Genomic DNA, 20,142 nt, shown 5'->3' with positions numbered 1-20,142 from the left:
AATAGTTAAATTGAATTATATCATTTCACAGACTGTTTGTTTTTGTGTCTTTTTATAGTAAGTATATTTAGATTGTTATTTATTTACAGTAAAATAAACAGTTTACTGTTTATAAAGTCTATGGTACTAATAAGTACCAATAGTCTTATAGTACGGTATGTAAATGTACCATTAGTCTTATTCGTGTCATTTTTAGATATGGATAAGAAAAGACCACTTACACAAGAAGAATTTAAATATTCAGAATTGTCATTTTCCGAGTCTGGAAGTAGTGATGAGATGTCTTCTGATGATGAATCGGAATCAAACGGGGACTGCCAAGATAACTTTCACGAAACTTCTGATGAAGAATCAGAATCAGAGAGCCAGTTAGAAGTTCAAGATACACAGGAAACCTAAGAAACACACCTAGTAGTTCTTTTGTGTTGTGGTCAACACCAAATAAAGGTTTTGCTCCGAAAAAACAAATTTCAAGTCAACGTAGTTGTACACTGGATGCTGGCATACAATCTAACTTGTAGCCATACCAATATTACAAAAAGTTGTTTCCACGTTCTTTGTATACGTATATTGCTCAATGTACTAATGAAAGGATTGAAAGATGTAAGAAGCAGTCAAGAAGAAACGCTCGTCTGAAAGAAACTGACTTAGGCGAGATTCAAATAGTTCTTGGTTGCATACTAGTTATGTGCTACAACCGTGTACAAAAAATCAGTAATAATTTCGCTTGGAAATGTCTCGATTCAAAAGGCAATATCCCGTGACAGATTCAAAGTTATATCTTCAAAAATGTATTTTGCATCACCAAGGAAACCAACAGAAGCTTAAAAAACGTATTACATTGATGACGTTGTATAATGCTTGAAAGGTACATTTCAAAAATATCGACAAGACAGCAGTTTTCAAAGTATCGACGAGTCCATGACGAAATTCAAAGGTCGATCGTCACTCAAGCAGTATATGCCGCTAAAACCAGTAAAAAGGGGAATCAAAATGTGGCTTAGGTCAGACTCGTTTACTGGATATACCTACGACTTCAACATTTACACAGGTCGTGAAACTGAAAATGTAGAAGGAACTCTTGGGGAACGTGTAGTGAACAAGCAGCAGGATTTCCGCAGCAAAAGAAAGAGATATAACGAAAGAAGAAATATATAAAGAAAGAGATTTTGCTTTGATCGCTTTTTTACTTCGGTTTGTCTGTTGGAAAATCTACAGTACGCAGTAATAGGTACTTGTAATCAGAGTAGAAAAAACTTACCAAAAATAAAAGATAAATTACGAAGAGGTGAATGCTTATTTCAGTGCAATGAAAATGGACTAATGTTTGTGAAATGGCAGGACACCAAGGAAGTCTTGATCCTGAGTAATTGACATAATGACAATGTTTCATCTATCAATACAACCATGAGAGATGGCTCGAAAGTAAATGTGCCTTGCCCAGAAACGATAGCGTGCTACAGGAAAATTATGGGTGGGGTTGATCTAGCGGACCAAATGGTAGGATTGAACGATTTAGATCGTAAATCAAACAAATGGTGGAAAACAGTATCCCATCGTTTACTTATGATTTTAGTTGTAAACTCATGGATTATTTGTAATGAAAAAAATAAGAAAAAAATTCCTCTGATACAATTTCTGGTACCTCTGGCAGAAGAAATGATTGCTGAAGGACAAAAAATTTCTGCTATACGATGTTTATATAAGAAGGGAAGAATATATATAAAAAGACAACGTTTCGAGAGTGTGTCATTACATCTTCAAATTGAAAGAAACACAAGAAGACGATGTAAAAGGTGCACTAATAATAAAACACAAACACGTACAAAAACCATTTGAGAAGAATGTGACATTCCTTTATGTAAAAAGTGTTTCGCAGTATATCACCGTCAATAATATTTTGTATTTTTGAGTAATTGTTTTATATTTTTGAGTAATAAAGTAATAAAAATATATTAATAATATTTTTATGTAGGACTGTTGGTACACATACGTACCATTACACAAGACGAATGGTACGTATATGTACCAACACCCTAACGTTTTTATTAACATGTTTTGTCAAAAAAGGATATATTTGTGTATATAAAAATAAAAAACATATTTTATTGAACTTCTGACCCATATTAATCCATCCCAACATAGACCCTTGATAACTTAAAACCTCTATAACTAAAAATATTTGATTTTCCCTTGGACTTTAACTTATCGAGGTTCTACTGTCCTTTTACACGTTTTTGTTTGATTTTTTTGTTCTACTTGTATGCCATAGTTTAATTAACTATTTATTAACATCTATGAGAGAAAAATTAGTACACAATTATGATATTCTTTTCAGCTATTTATACTTGTACATGCCCTAAGTGAATAAATTTGTTATGGGTCTCTAGTGACCTTAATGATTTCATCACTCGTATAGTCGGCTTTTAGGTCTAATATTTTTTATCTCGCCACAGACTAAACTAACATAATGGGCGATTATCTAGTACAATAAATTGTACTGATGAATGTATGGACCTCGTACGCATATGATAATTGGGTAGCGGGTATTCAAAAGCGAATATTCCATCTTGCGTTGGCGCTCATTGTTGTTGGTAATTTTTTCTAAATAGTGTGCATTTTTTACTTAATATATTTGTAATATGTGTATTTTTGCTCTGAATTATTTTGTATATAAATCATGTCTTATTCAATCACAAATATGAATGACCTGAATTGATATGGGATGTTTTTCCTTTTACTTATCCAAAGAATATTCACAATTGGTTCAAAATGAGCAGGTTAATTAAAATAAAAATTTGATAACATTTTAATGCCGCTTTTTTAGGCACCTTACTATAAATAAAGATCCCTCCACAGCTGTGGCCCACCCATGGGGGGGTTTTGGGGGTTAAATCCCCCCCCCCAGGGCATATAAAGTAAACAATATATAAAGAATAGTAGAAAAATGTAACTTGTCTTTCACACACAATACAAAAAATCCAAAACGCTGATTGAATAATTAAATTACCACTTTAAATATATAGAACACAATAATTATTGTATAAATACGCAATAATTAATAATATTTTTCATTATATTTAGATATAGATACCTAATATTAGGCTTATAAAAAATTAGACAGAACGAGTCTGTTGCGAGTAGCATGCGCCTACAGGACTGTATCTGCGGCGGCCTTGTGGACTATCACGGGTTGTGTTCCTCTGCATGTGTTAGAGCAGTAGAAAAGAAAAGAGACATCTCTATGGGAGAAGAAAGCATTTGACAACAGCTATAAAAAAAAGAAAGGGAAAGATCAATGGAAAAATGGCAAGAAGAGTGGAACAACAAGGAAGATGTTGCTCAGTGGACAAAGATGCTGATCCCGAGCCTAAGGGACTGGGTAGATTGTCTGTTTTAGGGCGTATCTTCATAGGTTCAGAAAGACACATGCAGATAAATGCCTATACTGCGAATATTCCGACACTGTTACTCACACAATGCTGGAGTGTAATAGATGTACAGTGGAGAGAAACAGAATGTATAAAGAAACAGGTATGAACCCTGTGACTGTAAGACAAGCAGTCATTAAAAAGAAAGAAGAAGAAGAGAAATACCAACCGGGCTAATGACAGAGATAAGATCTAATTACTATTTTAATGGGAATAAGTCGCAATTGAAGGTTAAAATAAGTTTATTGACGTTTGAATTTTTGATCTTTGATCTTGCACTGATAACTTGTTTATACTCCAACAATTAATATAAAAAAGAATAGCGGTTGGTACAGAAGTACATTTAGCCTTCATCGACCTAGAAAAGGCGTATAATACAGTTCCAAGACTTAAATTGTGGCAAGCTTAACAACAACTCGACATTAGTCCATACCTTTTAGGAATAATCACAGAAGTATACAGGGATAACACTACTTACCTAAAAATCGGATATAGACTATCAGAGCCAATAAAAGAAATTAAAGGACTAAAACAAGGATGCAGTATGTCACCCTTACTGTTTAATTTATATATTGAGGCAGCCCTCCAAAATTGGAAAAACCACTGCCAGAGAATGGGAATCCCCATAGGAAATGACGTACTGTTCTCCCTAAACTTTGCGGATGACCAAGTCATCCTAGCCCAAGATTCTTATGATCTAGAATTTATGATAAAGTGTCTATAGAGAGAATATTTAAAATGGGGGTTACAAGTCAGCATGAAGAAAACAGAATATTTACTTAATTATCAGTTCAGATGCAAGGTTTGAAGTGTTGATAGACGAGGACGTGGAAATCAAACAAGTGAAAAAATTTAAATATTTAGATCCACTCATTGCTAAGAACGGCTTGGGAGAAACCGAAATTAAACACGAAGTAATCAGGGACGTAAAATTGTAGGATGTCTGAACTCCTTATGGTGGGATCACCACATTTCCAAAAGGAACAAAAAAAGAATAGGGCAAACCATGGTTGAATCAGTTCTTTGTTCTATGGCTCTGAAGTATGGACAATTAATGCAGACCTGCAGAGAAGATTTTTGACAGTTGAAATGGATTATTTGAGAAGAAGTGCTAGAATATCAAGGCAGGAAAGGAAGACTAACGAATCTATAAGAAATAACATGAATGCTACAGAAACGGTCATTGACAGAATAGAAAGAAGAGGTTCAAAATGGTTTGGACATCAATTGAGAATGTCTGACAAACGTTGGCCCCAAAAACTTCACAAATCGAAGCCCCCTGGAAGAAAAAAAAGAGGTAGACCTCGACGCTCTTGAAATGAAGGAATTAGAAGAGCGATGGAATCGACAGGTCTGGAGGAGGAGAACGGCAATATGGCGATAGCCGTCTTCAAAATGTATTGTATTTACAAGTTCGATTAATGTCAAACGTCAATAACCTTATTTTAACCTTCAATTTTGGCTTATTCCCATTAAAATAGTAATTACTTTAAAATGCCACTAGAAAATAGCTTCAGAACAATAGATAAGATCTAAATAAGAGAAGGGAGTGTTCCAAAAATGTCGTCAGCCTTACAGTGGCCATCCCACTTTCGGAGTACGGTACGTGCGACAGTCAACTGCGCATAAGTAAGAGAGGGTGGTTTTAGTTGGTAGGTAGGATAATAGATACCTGAATCTTTGGAACTGCTATCTTTAGTACTTTAAATTAAACTAAAACCCAAATTGTAGGGACTCAACATGGAGGAATCATAAAAAAATTTCAAAACCCCCCCCTAAGACAAATTCTGGGTGCGCCACTGCTCCACAGAAGAAAAACTATTGAATAATTCCACGTTGACAAATATTATAACGATTTTTGTCATTACGTCGTCTTCTTGACTGGCCTATTAACGAACCACGCGCGTTATCTATGTGTGCATGCTAATGAAAATCCAACAATTATAATTTTGACTAATTCCTCAACCATAGGTCAGTAATCAGCAGTCCAAAGTTCACAGTGATTTCAATGATACTCGGAAAACGAGAGGTAATACACAGCTATATTACACATCAACACTAAACAGATCATGCGGGATGAAAATATGTAAATACATTATTATTCAAAAATTAAAACTCGTAATTAATTTAGTAAGTTGGCTTTGAATTAGGTTGGTCTAGGGGCAAAGGGGGTTTCGTAGACGATTGAGATTATATACAATTGATTTTTATGTACATTTTTTGACCCACTGAATCTTTAACATGATAATCCCAATTTTTGAGCAGTAATTTGTTATTAGAGCCTGGCAGAAGTTAAGAGAGCAATCAAGACATTGAAGAACAAAAAAGCCAAAGGACCCGGAGGAATACCAAACGAACTAATTAAAAACGGAACGGAAAAGTTATTCCGCATGCTACATAGAATGTTCGAAAGAGGACTAAATGGAGAAGAAATACCTGCGGAATGGACACAAGCATACATCACATCCATACATAAGAAAGGAAACAGGAAAAAATGTGAAAACTATAGAGGAATTAGTATAATATCGTCGGTAGGTAGACTTTACGGGAAAATTATTAAAGAAAAACTAGAAACTGAAATAATAAGAAAAATTGGAGAAGACCAAGCAGGGTTCACAGTAGGAAAATCATGCCTAGATCATACGTACACATTAGAACAACTGATAGAGAAGAAAATGACAAAAGGTAGACCGGTCCATCTGGCCTTTGTTGATCTAAAGAAAGCATATGACTCAATACCTAGAGTCAAATTATGGGAAGCAATGAATGATCTCGGAATCCGACAAACACTAATAAAAGCGGTTAAAGCACTATACAAAGAAAACAAAGTAGCTATTAAATGTGGAAATAAAGCCTATAATCCATTTAAGACGACAAAAGGACTTCTACAAGGCTGTGCTACGTCCCCTACTCTGTTTAAAATATTCTTGGAAAAGACACTCAAACCATGGAGGAGAAAGTGCGAATTAATGGGCATACCAGTAAGAGACGAATACCTATACACCTTAAGTTTTGCCGACGATCAAGTAGTCATCGCACAAGATGAAGAAGATCTCAGCTTTATGCTCAGAAAACTAGAAAAAGAATATAAAAACAACGAAATGGAAATAAACTTAGAGAAAACCGAATACCTAACAACAGAAAACAAGGATATGAGAAACCTAGAGATAGACGAGGGAAGACAAGTAAATGGAACAGATAAATTCAAGTATTTAGGAACCATAATATCGAACCAGGGAACAACAGAAGAAGATATAAACAACAGACTGAGACAAACAAGAAACTGTATAAGACAACTAAACTCAGTGTTGTGGGATAAGAACATTACGATAAAGACAAAAAAGAGAATATATAATACCCTGACAAGAAGTATCCTGACATGGGTCCGAAAACTGGACAATAAACAAAAGAAATAGAGGTAGAATAAGAGCAGTAGAAATGGAGTTCCTGAGGAGAAGCTGTAGACTTACAAAAAGAGACAGAATTGAAAACGCAGAGATTAAGCGGAGAATGGGAGTGCAATCAGACATAATCGACTATATAGAGGAGAAGAGACTATCCTGGTACGGCCACGTCAGAAGAGCGGACAGAGGACGCTGGATAAACAAAATCACAGAATGGAGCCCGATTGGAAGAAGAAAGAGAGGAAGACCCCGAAGGTCATTCAGAGATGAAATCGACGAGGCTATGGAGAAAAGAACCCTGCGAGATGGAGACTGGAATGACAGGGAAAATTGGAGAAAACGGTTGAGTGAAGGAAGACAGTGAAAACTGTGGAAATCCTTAGTAGTAGTAGTAGTAGCTAAGAATGTCTCATAGAAGCTTAGAAGAGAAATTTTTGAAAAAGTCAAAAAAGCAAACTACTACGCAATATTAGCTGACGAAATCGCTGACATTTCAGGCAAAGAATAGTTGTCAAATGGTTTGAGATATTTTGATAAAGAAGCAGAAGAAATTCGTGAAGAATCTACAGGGTTTGTTCAGCTCGATGCTCTGAATGCACCAAGCATTGCAAAGGCAATTGATGATTTCTTGACAAATCATAAAGTTGATCCACTCAAATGTGTCGGCCTGGGATTTGATGGTTGCTCCACTATATCGGGAAAGGAAGGCGGATTTCAAGCAATTTTAAGGAAAAAATACAGCAAATCTTTTTTTTTTTTTTTTTTCACTGTGACTCACACAGATTAAATTTAGTTGTGAACGATTTGAATCGTTTAAATGAAGTGCGAAATACTATTGCCATTATTAAAGATATAACCAATTTCTTCCGTGAATCAGTATTAAGAAGGAATATGATATCAAATATCCCTAGCCTCTGCGAAACACGGTGGTCCGAGAAATGCAAGGTAAATAGGGTTTTTTGCAAAAATTTCATTGGAATTGTACAGGTCTTGCAAACCCTATCCGTTAAACGAAATTTGGCCACTAGAAAAACATCTTATCAGTTGAATTCTGCGGCATGCAAGTCAGGATTTATCGTCGCTGTCATTTTGATTGCAAAATATTCTGAATACCTAGAGTCTATAGTCAACCGTCTACAATCTGCGCAAACTAATATTTTAAAGGTAGCGGAACATATTCGTCAAATCATGGATATTTTTAAAAAACATAGACAGAACGCAGAGAACGTAACAAACACTTTATTGCATGAAGCCAATAAGATAGCCGAAGAATGCGGTTTTTAATTATCAACCCCTAGAACTGTAAACAAGCAACAGCATAGAAGCAATCAACCAGCAGTGAATACTGGAGACGATCCATGATTCTTCCGTATCTGGATTCTATCATATCTTCTCTAGACACGGTGTTCCGAAGAAAATACGCCAGCCTTTGCTCTGAGTCTTCTGCATCTCAAGAATTTTTCAAAAATTGATTTAAATTGCCTTAAATTAGAACTGAGACAATCCTTAAACCACTATGAAATAGATGGAATAGAAGCAGAGCTAGAAGTATGGGTAGAACCTTGAAATAAAAAACGCCTTAATAATGAGTTAGACAACTTCAACACCCTTGAAATTTTTGAACTGGTTCGAGCGTCCACTATTTTTTATCCGTTAACAAAAAAATTGATAACACACATAACACACATTGATAAATGCTGTACAAGAACTATATAGAGACTCAAAGGCACAGATAAAAACAGGAAAATATCTAACGGAAGAATTCCTGGTTACAAAAGGTTTGCGACAGGGATGCTGTATCTCACCAACCTTATCCAAGATATATGTTGCAGCGGTATTGGAAAGATGGAAAAGAAAGGTGCATAGGATGGGTATAGAGCTTAGCAATGAATGTATATATACACTCCAGTTTGCTGATGACCAGGTAGTGCTAGCGACCGACAGGGAAGACATGCAGTACATGCTTAGAAAACTGATAGAAGAATATAACGACTGGGGAGTGAATGTCAATACAACAAAAAGCAAATATCTTTGTATTGGAAACGAGTCAGATAACATAGACCTTGAAAACGGACAACATATTTCCTGCTGTCAGAGCTATGACTACTTGGGTGTTGCCTTTGACAATACAGGAACTGATACACGGGAAATAGAAAAACGAATCACTCAAGCAAAGAAAGTCTTAGGATGTCTCAATGGTATACTGTGGAGTAAAGAGATAACGAAAGGAAGATAATTTAATATATATGAGACCATGATGAAATCTACTCTTCTTTATGACGCTGAAACATGGTGAATTAGTGAAAAGAACAAAAAGCGAATAGAAGCAGTAGAGATGGATGCAATGAGAAGATCTTTAGGTATTTCCAGACGAGACCGAATCAGAAATGATGTAATACAACAACGTATGGGAATAGAAGGAAATATAACTCAAGATATAGAGAAGAAACAATTAAGGTGGTATGGGCATGTTCAACGGATGCCAGCAACAAGATTCCCCAAAAAAGTAGTAGAATGGCAACCGATAGGTCGACGGAAAAGAGGAAGACCCAGATTAGAATGGCAACACGGCGTAAACAAGTCCATGAGCGAAAGAAATTTCACAACAAACGACTGCGAAGATAGGAAGAGATGGTGTTTAGGTATCGGACAACGTCGAAAGACGTTCTAAAGCGATGTATATGTAACAAAAAAATTGCTGGAAATTCTCGTAACATTGCCTTGCACTACGTGTACAGTTGAGAAGTCATTCAGCAGTCTTAAAAGAATAAAAACATGGTTGCGGAGTACAATGGTCGAAGATCGCCTTAATGAGCATTCATCGGAAGCAAATATTACCAAAAAAGGAAGAGTTTGTAGAGAAAATCTTACAAGAATTTACAATTGATCCGCGTAAATTGTTGTTTAAATAATAGTGTTGTTGACTAAATCCTATACATTCTTAGTACTACTTTTAACAGATTTTTTTGGTTGTATACATATTGGTTGTATATATTTCAGCCTTTAGTTTTTTGAGGGCCTGATGATGCTGTATAATTTGTAAACAGTGAAACCGGCCGCTCAATCTTTCTCTTAATAAATATCTACAACTTGGATTGTGAGTATAAGACCCTGGTCCCTAACATTCATTCAAATGCATTGTTTAAATGAACTACTTAGTCTAAAATGAAATTTTGTTGTTTATATACAAATATTTACATATGTGTAAATAATTTTTATGCTTATAGAAGCAGTTCATTATTGGAACTTCGTAGAGATATTCTGCACAAAATTCTATTAATCTTTTGTTTCTGTTTCCTTATCTCCTCCATTTGGTCCAAGCATTTTATTGCCAATTCTTCTAACAGTTCGGTGATTAAAGTCGCCCAGTCACATTTTTTCTGTTTGTTCCTCTTTTACTCGATATAGTGAGATACACACTTATCTCACATATAGGGTATGAAAACATAACTCAATATAATGTAAATCCAATCTAATTGTAGAAATCGGTTCTGGAAGATTGAAATCTCTATATACAATTTAGAATCAAGTTGACATAATTCTATTTCACTTAACTGGATGCCACACATAATATTTGAACTAAATAGGATGCTATGAACTAGAAAAAGCTACTTAATAGGTGTAAAGTCCACTTCTTTGGGTATATATACATAAGAACTGGGCATTCCACACATTTTAACGGGGGAAATACATTCACATGCTATACACAACAGCCCAATACATCTATCACACATTCAATGCCATTTTCCCTAATAAAAAACTTTGAATTTACATCAATTTATTTCTAATTGTAGACACGTTTCCTTTAAGTTTCAAACTAATCTTGTTTATGTGGGTTAACAAGTCATTTGAAACTAAAAAATCAACATTAACTGAGAAATATCAACAATTATCAGGTGATCAAGAATTTTATTAGGGTAGTTATGGCGTTGGACATACCTCATTTCAATGTTTTAAGGGACAGCAAAAATGTACTTTTTTGTTGCGATAGTGGCTTCAAACTTTCGCAGTTATTTGTGATTCCCCAATAACAAAACTCTGTTCCAGATACGATATTATTGGACATTTTATCACGGAATTAAAGGGCTGCATTTATTAAGCGACTATCTATCACATGTTATCGTATACAAAATATTTTCAAATATGATTTTAAATACTCATTTATCTTAATGTAAGCGAAAATATACTTCAAAAGCGTTTTGTTTTAGGATAATATAATTTTTGACTTTTGAACAAATAAAACAACTAGTCGGCTGTGACAACATAACCTAAATTCTCGCCAAATGCAAATTTAATTAGGTTATCGATTTTCGCGACTTTAAACGACGTTGCCAAATTTTAAAAGTAGCAAATACTATTATAGCGATTTTGACACTTTTAGATAGGCAACCTAATACACAAGTGTTGTATTATTCACTTATATATCGAGGGCTTGATTCCAAATGTAGCTAACTACAATTTTTCCATTTTTGAGCTATTCACACAGTAAACCGCATAATTATTTTAAATTTTGATCCAAATGTAGCGAATTGCATTAATTTAAAAATTGGCGCCAGAATGTATAGAATTATTAGTATCTATGTACACAATAATAATAACGAAAATCAGAGAAGCGAAAGAAAAAGAAGCCAGGGAAAGATGCGAAGAAATTGAGACTCTGCAGTCAAAGTACGATAGTCACAATGTACATAGGAAAGTTAAAGAACTCACAGGGGTACTAATACGAGGGCAGATTGCAGAAAGGAAATATAATTGATTCTGACGGAAACATCATCTTGGACAAACAGAGTAAAATAAGAACGTGGAAAGAATATCTAGAAAAACTATTTGAAGACCAAAGAGATAACACCTTTGAGCTAGAAGAAGAGGTAAATGATGGACCAAGAATATTACAGCAGGAAGTTAACTCCGCAATAACACAGTTAAAGGATGGCAAAGCGGCAGGCCCTGATAATATACAAGCAGAACTACTCAAACTAATGGACAACGAATCAATAGCAATAATCGCAAATATATTCAACAACATATACAACTCTGGAGAAATACCAACAGAATGGCTAAAATCTGAGATTATTGCACTTCCAAAAAAACCAGGAGCCAAAAAATGCGAAGATTACCGTATTATAAGCCTCATGAGTTATCTCCTAAAATTGTTCCTAAAAATAATTCATAAGAGAATCTACAAGCTCTGTGAAAGTCAAATTTCCCCCAACCAATTCGAGTTCACAAATGCTGTTGATACTAGAGAGGCTTTGTTCTCAGTACAAGTCTTATTCCAGAGATGCAGAGACGTCAACTGCGCCGTATACGCATGTCTGGTTGATTACGAGAAAGCGTTTGATCGAGTACAGCACGCCAAGATGATGCAAATACTAAAAGAAACAGGAATTAACAACCAAGATCTGAAAATAATTAGAAGTCTCTACTAGAATCAGACAACAAATCTCAGAGTTGAAGGTGAACACACTGACTATGTGAAAATCATGCATGGAGTGAGGCAAGGCTGTATTTTGTCTCCTCTAATCTTCAATCTGTACTCTGAAAGAATATTTATCGAAGCTTTGCACGAAACTGAAAAAGGTATTCTACTAAATGGTTACCGGCTAAACAACACCAGATATGCAGATGACACCATAGTATTTGCGGACAACTTAGAATGCCTACAAGTTCTTATGAACAAAATCACGTATTGCAGTCAACAATATGGACTCAATATAAACGTTAAGAAGACAAAGCTTATGATAATTAGCAAGAAAAGAATAACAGAAGGTCAACTCTACGTCAACCAATCCCCTGTAGAAAGAGTGACGCACTACAACTACCTCGGCACCATAATAAATGAAGAATAGACCAACAACCAGGAGATTAGAGCACGCATCGGAAAAGCTAGATCCACCTTCAATCGGATGGGGGCCTTCTTCAAGAGTCACAACCTCTCTCTTGATACAAAAGTAAGAATGCTGCGATGCTACGTCTTCTCTGTCCTTTTTTATGGTGTTGAATCGTGGACCTTGAACGAAGATAATATATGTGCAGAAAACTGGAAGCATTTGAGATGTGGCTATATCGGAGAATTCTTAAGATCCCGTGGACTGACTGAGTCACAAACGAGGAGGTCCTCAGAAGAATGAATAAGAATCGAGAAGTACTGACCACCATCAAATCTCGAAAGTTACAGTTCTTCGGACATATTATGCGAAATGAATCCAGATATGCTCTCCTTCAAGCCATCCTGCAAGGAAAAATATTTGGAAAACGAGGTCCAGGAAGAAGAAGAACATCTTGGTTAAAGAACCTCAGAACCTGATTCAATACCACATCTGTGCAGCTTTTCCGCGCTTCTGCAGATAAGATAAAGATTGCCATGATGATCGCCAACATTCGTAACGGATAGGCACATCAAGAAGAAGAATGTACACAATGAACGTAGTTCGCAATTCCATATGTAGCTAGTAACACATAGCCACCTTTAGAATGGACATTTTTCGATGTAGGTGAAGTTAGCGCCATTTGTTTTATTATAACCCATGGTACAATGAACAGTTCCCTCACATTAAAATCGTCAGATTAATTGCCCTCTAGAATTATATCCTTACGCACTTTGTTCGAGTCTTCGCAAACTCAAATCAAAAGTTCGTGGAAGCACTAAAATAGCGTATTAAGCTAAACGGGAAGATTATACATTGTGAGATCCCTGGATCAAATAACGGCATCCCCCTGCGCTTAAAATACTGTTCTAGATGCTGCCAAAGCGAACAACACAACACAGAATACCAACAAAGATCCAACATCTATCCAAACTGCGGACAAAATCACAAATCGTATAAATGGCAAATGCACCATCCTGTCATGGCAAACACCCGGCATATTCACACAAATTTTAAACCAGAAAACGCACTCCCATAACACAGACAGTCACTACCCAGACAAATTCCCTCAAACGAACTCACCTCGGACATAAAGTAATAATTAATTGATAATTAACCTCATGTCTATGATCTTTATCAACGTCTTACCTGAAAAAACTCTTACCAACATCTCTGTAACGAGATCTTTCAAAATATCCCAATATCCCAAAATTGGAAAATCAGTCCCCTCAAATAACTCCTTCAGAGTCAATTCAATTTACGCAAGGACAGTGGGAGATTAGTTTTCTATGGCTTCCCAATCTAATTGCATACCGATACCTGTAACTCGGTGAGGAGCTACCCACAGCCAACCTCAACGCATTTCTTACTAAAGAAAGTCCAAACAATTCTCAAAGTAATCGCTCCGTTTTTGGATGCATGTGTCATTTTTATCAACAGGCCACCTAAAATAGTCTACGACGAAGTTGCCCACCGAACATCGACGATAAGCGCCGATCACACTCCTGCCTCGACACCTACGACGGCCTTAAGTCATTAACAAAAAATCATCCCAAACATATACAAAAACTACATACCTTGAAGAAGCACGTAGCCTTAAGCAAGGCTTTACAACTTCTATCCTTCTTCTTCTTCTCCAGCTTTTCCCTTTTCAGGGGTTTCAAGTTCTCTGCCACACAGTCCTTCCACCTTTTCCTAGGTTTTCCCCTACCTCTCCTCCCATCAACTTCTAACAGCTCTATCCTTCGTCCTACATAGTTTTCATCCACATCCAAAGCCTCCACTCCTTACCACGATCCTCCACTTTAAAACCCCCATGCCTACACACCCCTGCAAACACAAAACACATTCTCGCCAACACACACTCAACCAACACCATCACCCATACACACACCCATACACTCACTCACCACATTACAACAAACAACACACAACCCACAACACAAAACACACAGCAATCACCACACATCAAAAATTCAAAATGAACCAATAACTTAATTAAAAAATATGAAATTAATAAAATTACATCAAAATAATTATAATATAAAATTATACCATAGTATATACCTGAAATCCCCATTTAATAATTAAAAATCACTTTAAAACATGCAAAATGTCTAAAATGAAACTTACTTATAGCATTTGAAGGGACAAGCTCCATATTCAGTATAGTGATCCTCAACATGAAACACCTTGACTCTTTTTTATGAAACAAGCAGTTAAGTGCATACAGTCCATCTAATTTACTTACCGTTGCACGTCATTATCATTGACAGAGATCAAAGTTGACATAGTTGCCAAAGTATAAAAAAATCCTGTATCCATTTTAAATCAAATAGGTCACATAATTATTGCAAAAGTGGATTATAGAACAAAACAAATTAATATTTAATGTAAATAAATAGAAACAAAACAAGAGTTAAAAAATAATCTTTTTAAAAACAATTTGAGCCGCTTGTATGCGTCGTATAAAGATGTAAAATGGAATACTTAAACAAAAACAATACTTTTTCATTACTTATTAACATTAGTCAACACCGCAACTGTCAAATAAGTGTTACCAATTTATGCCAAAATATCACTTTCGTTCGATTACAGTTACAGTGTATTCCGAACAAATGTTCTTCATAAAAACGCTTTATAATTTATACAAATTAAATGAAACATATTATTGTGTATTTCTTTAAGTTAACATTAATAGAAATCTGTAAATATTATTTCTACGTGTATATAACAAAATATGTCTAGTGGCTGTAATGCCAGTGTACTCGGCAAAGTAATTCTAAGAAAGAACACACCTACCGCCTAAATATTTCGTGTTGGTATCATGTGACCTCACGGCCTATGGCGCGGATGACGTGCAACGGTAAGTAAATTAGATGAAGTATATTCTACTTCTAGATATACAAAAAGTACCATCTGTACGCACCATAAAAGAAGAATGTTTAATAAAATGGCGAAAACACTTCGAAAATATGAAGCAAATTTCCTGATCTACATAAATTTCAATTACACATCGATAATATTTGATTTTGGGCACGTTGAATTTACGATTTTATCGGAGAAAAGTGTGTGAACTCCTTATGCTATGTTTAGAATATCTTTTAATTAAAATATATGGAAAAATCCTTTGGTTTACTCACATTTTTGAAGATTTGATATATCTTGACCACATGTACATCAGGAAACACTACACTCCTACAACTTTTTTTGTTATATATTCATATAATCTTAAGTTACTTGCTATTATAAACTGTTGTTAACAATAAAAGTGTAGACATTTTTGGAATTGTCCGCTATAAATCTTTGATTTACCCGAAGGTTTTGTTTATTAATTTGTCACGTGTAATTTACAGCTAATGTCAATATTTTTTGACAGTAATATTGTTTGAACTTTAATCATCAATCAATATCTAAATCGTTTCTTCTACTAATCCTTTCAGAACATCTCTCTGTTGGCGGATAGTTATTTCGTCTTCTACTTTATTAAAGCTATACTCCACTTTACATTTATACCAAGAATGTTGCTTTATTTTATAAGGTACTCCTAATAAAAATAATTTCAAGGGCAAAATTTTTTGAGATACTTCATTTACATTTTCAATCCCTTTATATATATTTTTTAATCCCTGCAAATCGCCATCGCTGTACTTTTTTAATAACTTTTTGTATGTATTTTTTGTATGTATTTTTATTACCTTTTTGTTCAATCGTATAGTTTGCTTATAAAATGTCTGAAATGTGTTTGAGCGGGCACTCATCATCATCATCAGTGGCATTACAGCTCGTTATGAGCCAAAGCCTTCTTCAGAACAATCTTCCATTCGTCCCTGTCTCTGGCAACTCTTCTCCATGCTTTAACTCCGACGGATTTTAGATCACCCTCTATGTTATCTTGATACCTAAGTTTTGCTCTTTCTCTGGCTTGTCTTCCCACTGGTCCCCTTCGGTCTAAAATTCTCCGAATTGTTGCATCTCCATCTCGCCTAATTACGTGTCCTATCCATCGAAGGCGTGCTAATTTAATACATTTTACAACGTCAGGTTCCCCAAAACTTTTATATAACTCAAAGTTGTAGCGCCTACGGCACAAACCCTGTTCTCGGACTCCTCCATATATGTTCCTTAGAATGTTTCTCTCGAAACGTTTAAGCCATTCTTGGGCGTTCTGTGTAAGTGACCACGTTTCAGACCCGTATATAAACACTGGCCTTATTAGTGTTTTATATACGGTAAATTTAATTTTTCTGGGTAGCTTTGGGGCCATCTGTTTCCTCAAGCCATAATAGCACTTATTGGAAAGCACTATTCTTCTTTTGATTTCTTCGCTGACATTGTTGTCTTTGGTCAGCAGCGATCCCAGGTAGACGAAGGTGTCCACACCTTCCAGTTCCACATCATCAATTAATAGTCTAGATATCTGGTTGCCTGATCTAGTACAATACATATACTTGGTCTGTGCGTTTATTTTTAAAACCCATTCTCAGTGCTGACGCCCTTGATGTGGTCCTAGCAATAATGTCTATGTCATCTGTATATCGGACTACTTGTACAGATTTATTAAAGATGGTGCCATTCGTATTAATATGGCACTCTCGAATTACTTTTTCTAGTGCAAGGTTAAATAAGAGACACGACAGTCCATCTCCCTGTCTCAGTCCATTTTTACAATGGAAGGGTCTTGAAAAGTCGTTTTGGATTCTGACTATACTCTCTACGCCTGTGAGTGTAAGTTCCGTTAGTTGAACAAGATGAAGCGGCATTTGAAATTCCACCATAGTCATAGCCTGTAGCAGGCACTCCCTACGTTAAATCCACATTTTTATATTAAAATCTGCTAATATTTAATTTACGTATTTATCGATTTTTCTTTTCTTTATATTTTCTAATCTCTCGAGTTAACATCGCTGTGATTTTTCTTTATTACGTATTTTCTTTTTCTGCCTGTTAAGTCATGTTTCTTTCCAGATAGATGTTGGAGTTTTAAATAGAATGGGAGTTGTTTATAAATCGTCCGTAATCAGGTTGAATAGACACTACCGAAATTAGTTTCATCTTTCCAGTAATTGTCGCTGCGATCGTTAAATTTGCTCCAATAACAGCGACTCGCTCGACAGGTTATATGCCACAGCCAACCATCATCATCATCATCACCATCAGTGGTGCTAGGCTACAGCTCTAGTTGAGCCTTGACCTTCCCCAGTCTATTTCGCCAGTCGTTTCTGTTCATCGCCAACCGTTGCCAATTTGCCGCGCCGATTTTCCTTGCGTCCTCGTCCACACCGTCCCTCCATCTTTCCCATTTCCCACTGGGACCGATAATAGAGTTCGTCTGGGTGGGTAATTTTCATTTGCTCTTGACACATGTCCAGCCCATCTAAGCCTACCTATTTTTATGAAGGATATTACATCTCTACCATTTACTATTTTTTTATACTTCTCGTACAATTCGAAATTATATCGCCTTCTCCAAATACCATTCTCACAGAATGCGCCCATTATTCTTCTTAGTATCTTCCTTTCGAAGACGAGCAGAAGATTTGCGTCTGTTTTGGAGATGGTCCATGTTTCTGACCCATATGTCAGCACTGGTAGGACGAGTGTTCTATATATTATTAGTTTGGTTTTCTGGCTTAAATTTCTGTTTTTTAGCTGCTTGCTTAGTCCAAAATAACATTTGTTTGCTAGCAGTACCCTCCGTTTTACTTCTTCAGATGTGTCATTATCGTTTGTTATGAGAGAACCCAAATATGTAAACTTATTTACTACCTCAAAATTATATTGGTCTATACTGAAGTTTTCTTCGGCGTTTCTAGCTCTATCTCCGTTATTTGGAATAGATGCTAACATTTTGGTTTTTTCCTCGTTTATTTTAAGGCCCATATTTTGTGCGGCTGTCAAGAAGGTGGAAGTCATCTCATGCCACAGCCAACCACGGACGAGATTAATTTGTTGTACAAAGTTTTGAAAGAAAGAACATTGTTCAATGACAGATTTGAAAAATAGAGTATATTAAAAAACACAAAACTATAATTTCAAAATACTTTTAAAGAATGATGAAAATAAAAATAGATTGAAAATTGAAGTGGAAAAAATATTTAAATGGATAATGAAACATAAAACATTACTTTTAAGGCATTTTTGTCAATGTATGAGGTCAAATGCAAACAAGCTTAAGTCACAAATAAGTAATTTTTTAGGGAGGGCTAAAAACTTGTAGCTTTGCTCTGAAAAAGGATAATGAGTTCTTATCAATGTTATGCAATAGTATCGGTTCCAAACATGGGATTAAAATACTCATTTCGGTTAGGGTAGCTAAAAAATAATTTAAAAAATTGATTTTGTTTTGGCAATAAGACCTTTTGCTCGAACTCAGTCAGTCACACATTTCTTCCTGCTCCTCACCAGCAGCTGCTGTAGTGGGTTCATCAAAAATCAAACTCTTGTACCAAACAAGGCATGGATCAGAAGTAGACAAGTCCTCTCCAAACATTTTTTTCAAAAGTTTGTCAACATCTTTTGTCTTTTGTTTGGTTAACACGTGATAAAGTGGTAGTTCTTCTAGTCTCACTTATCTTAGATTCTTTTTCCCTTTCTTTCTCAAAGATACAAAAGACTCTTCTCAAAAAAAAAGAATTATAAATTTGAATGAACTTATTTAAGATTTTGAGTTTGTTATTATACGTTTACATCTTCTGGAAAGTTTCAATCCGGCTTAAAATACTTAAGTCTTTGATGGGATATGGAGTACTTTAGGACAGGCAAACAAATGTTTATAGAGTATCTGAAAATGTTACACTCGTATACAAATGACTTTTTGAAATAAATCAAATGACTTTGATATTCTCGAATATCTAGAGACTTTTATGGATGTTTCAGGAGGCTCTGGAGGACCTACACAGACTGGTATGTTTCACAGACTCTAAACGTTCCAAGGACTGTTCTGAAGGCCATCTAGATATCATGCGTGAAAGTTTAAAGCTCTCTAAAATACTTTAGATCAGTCTGGAATATATTGACTCTCCTATAATGATTCAAGGAACTTGTATAACATATAGTCAGTGTTTGAAGAGTTCTGGAACGTCTCTGGCGTCAAAGCTTTAAGACAGATTTAGATATTTTTAGACTGTCTGTCAATCTTTCAAGGATATTTGAAGGATAATATGATAATCTGGAATATTTTCACACTGTTGCCGTATGCGTACGGCATCTGCAAAGCTTCGATATAGCTTGAAATATTTAAGGAGTGTTTCAGGGGAATCTTGAGTTCTTCAGGACAACTTGGAATGTTTCTAGTGTGACAATCTGGAATATTAAGAGGCTGTTACAGTATGTGTACAGCCTGTGGAAAGTTCCGGTACAGCCTAAAAGGTTTAATGACTCTACTATAGTGTTTAATGGGAATCTGGAATACTTCAGGACCTCCTGAAACTTTTATGA

General features: G+C 35.5%; 1 protein-coding gene across 2 annotated transcripts in view; it reads right to left on the bottom strand.

Moving 5' to 3' along the window:
- The window catches only part of LOC140451457 (fatty acid CoA ligase Acsl3-like), a 56,114-nt gene extending 40,064 nt beyond the window's left edge, over nucleotides 1-16,050 (bottom strand). The window contains exon 1 of one of the 2 annotated variants that reach the window (XM_072545275.1): nucleotides 15,846-16,050. In XM_072545275.1, the coding sequence (XP_072401376.1) occupies nucleotides 15,846-15,883 (38 nt within the window). In that variant the 5' untranslated portion in view covers nucleotides 15,884-16,050. Of the gene's footprint in view, nucleotides 1-10,774; nucleotides 11,064-15,845 lie in introns of those variants that run through there. The other variant, XM_072545277.1, reaches the window with a different exon arrangement.
- Between the last annotated feature and the right edge of the window lie 4,092 nt (nucleotides 16,051-20,142).

This window comes from Diabrotica undecimpunctata, chromosome 9 (assembly GCF_040954645.1).
Source record: "Diabrotica undecimpunctata isolate CICGRU chromosome 9, icDiaUnde3, whole genome shotgun sequence".
NCBI lineage: Eukaryota > Metazoa > Arthropoda > Insecta > Coleoptera > Chrysomelidae > Diabrotica > Diabrotica undecimpunctata.
The sequence above is the reverse complement of the archived record's forward strand: the minus strand, read 5'-3'. Positions and strand labels throughout refer to the sequence as shown.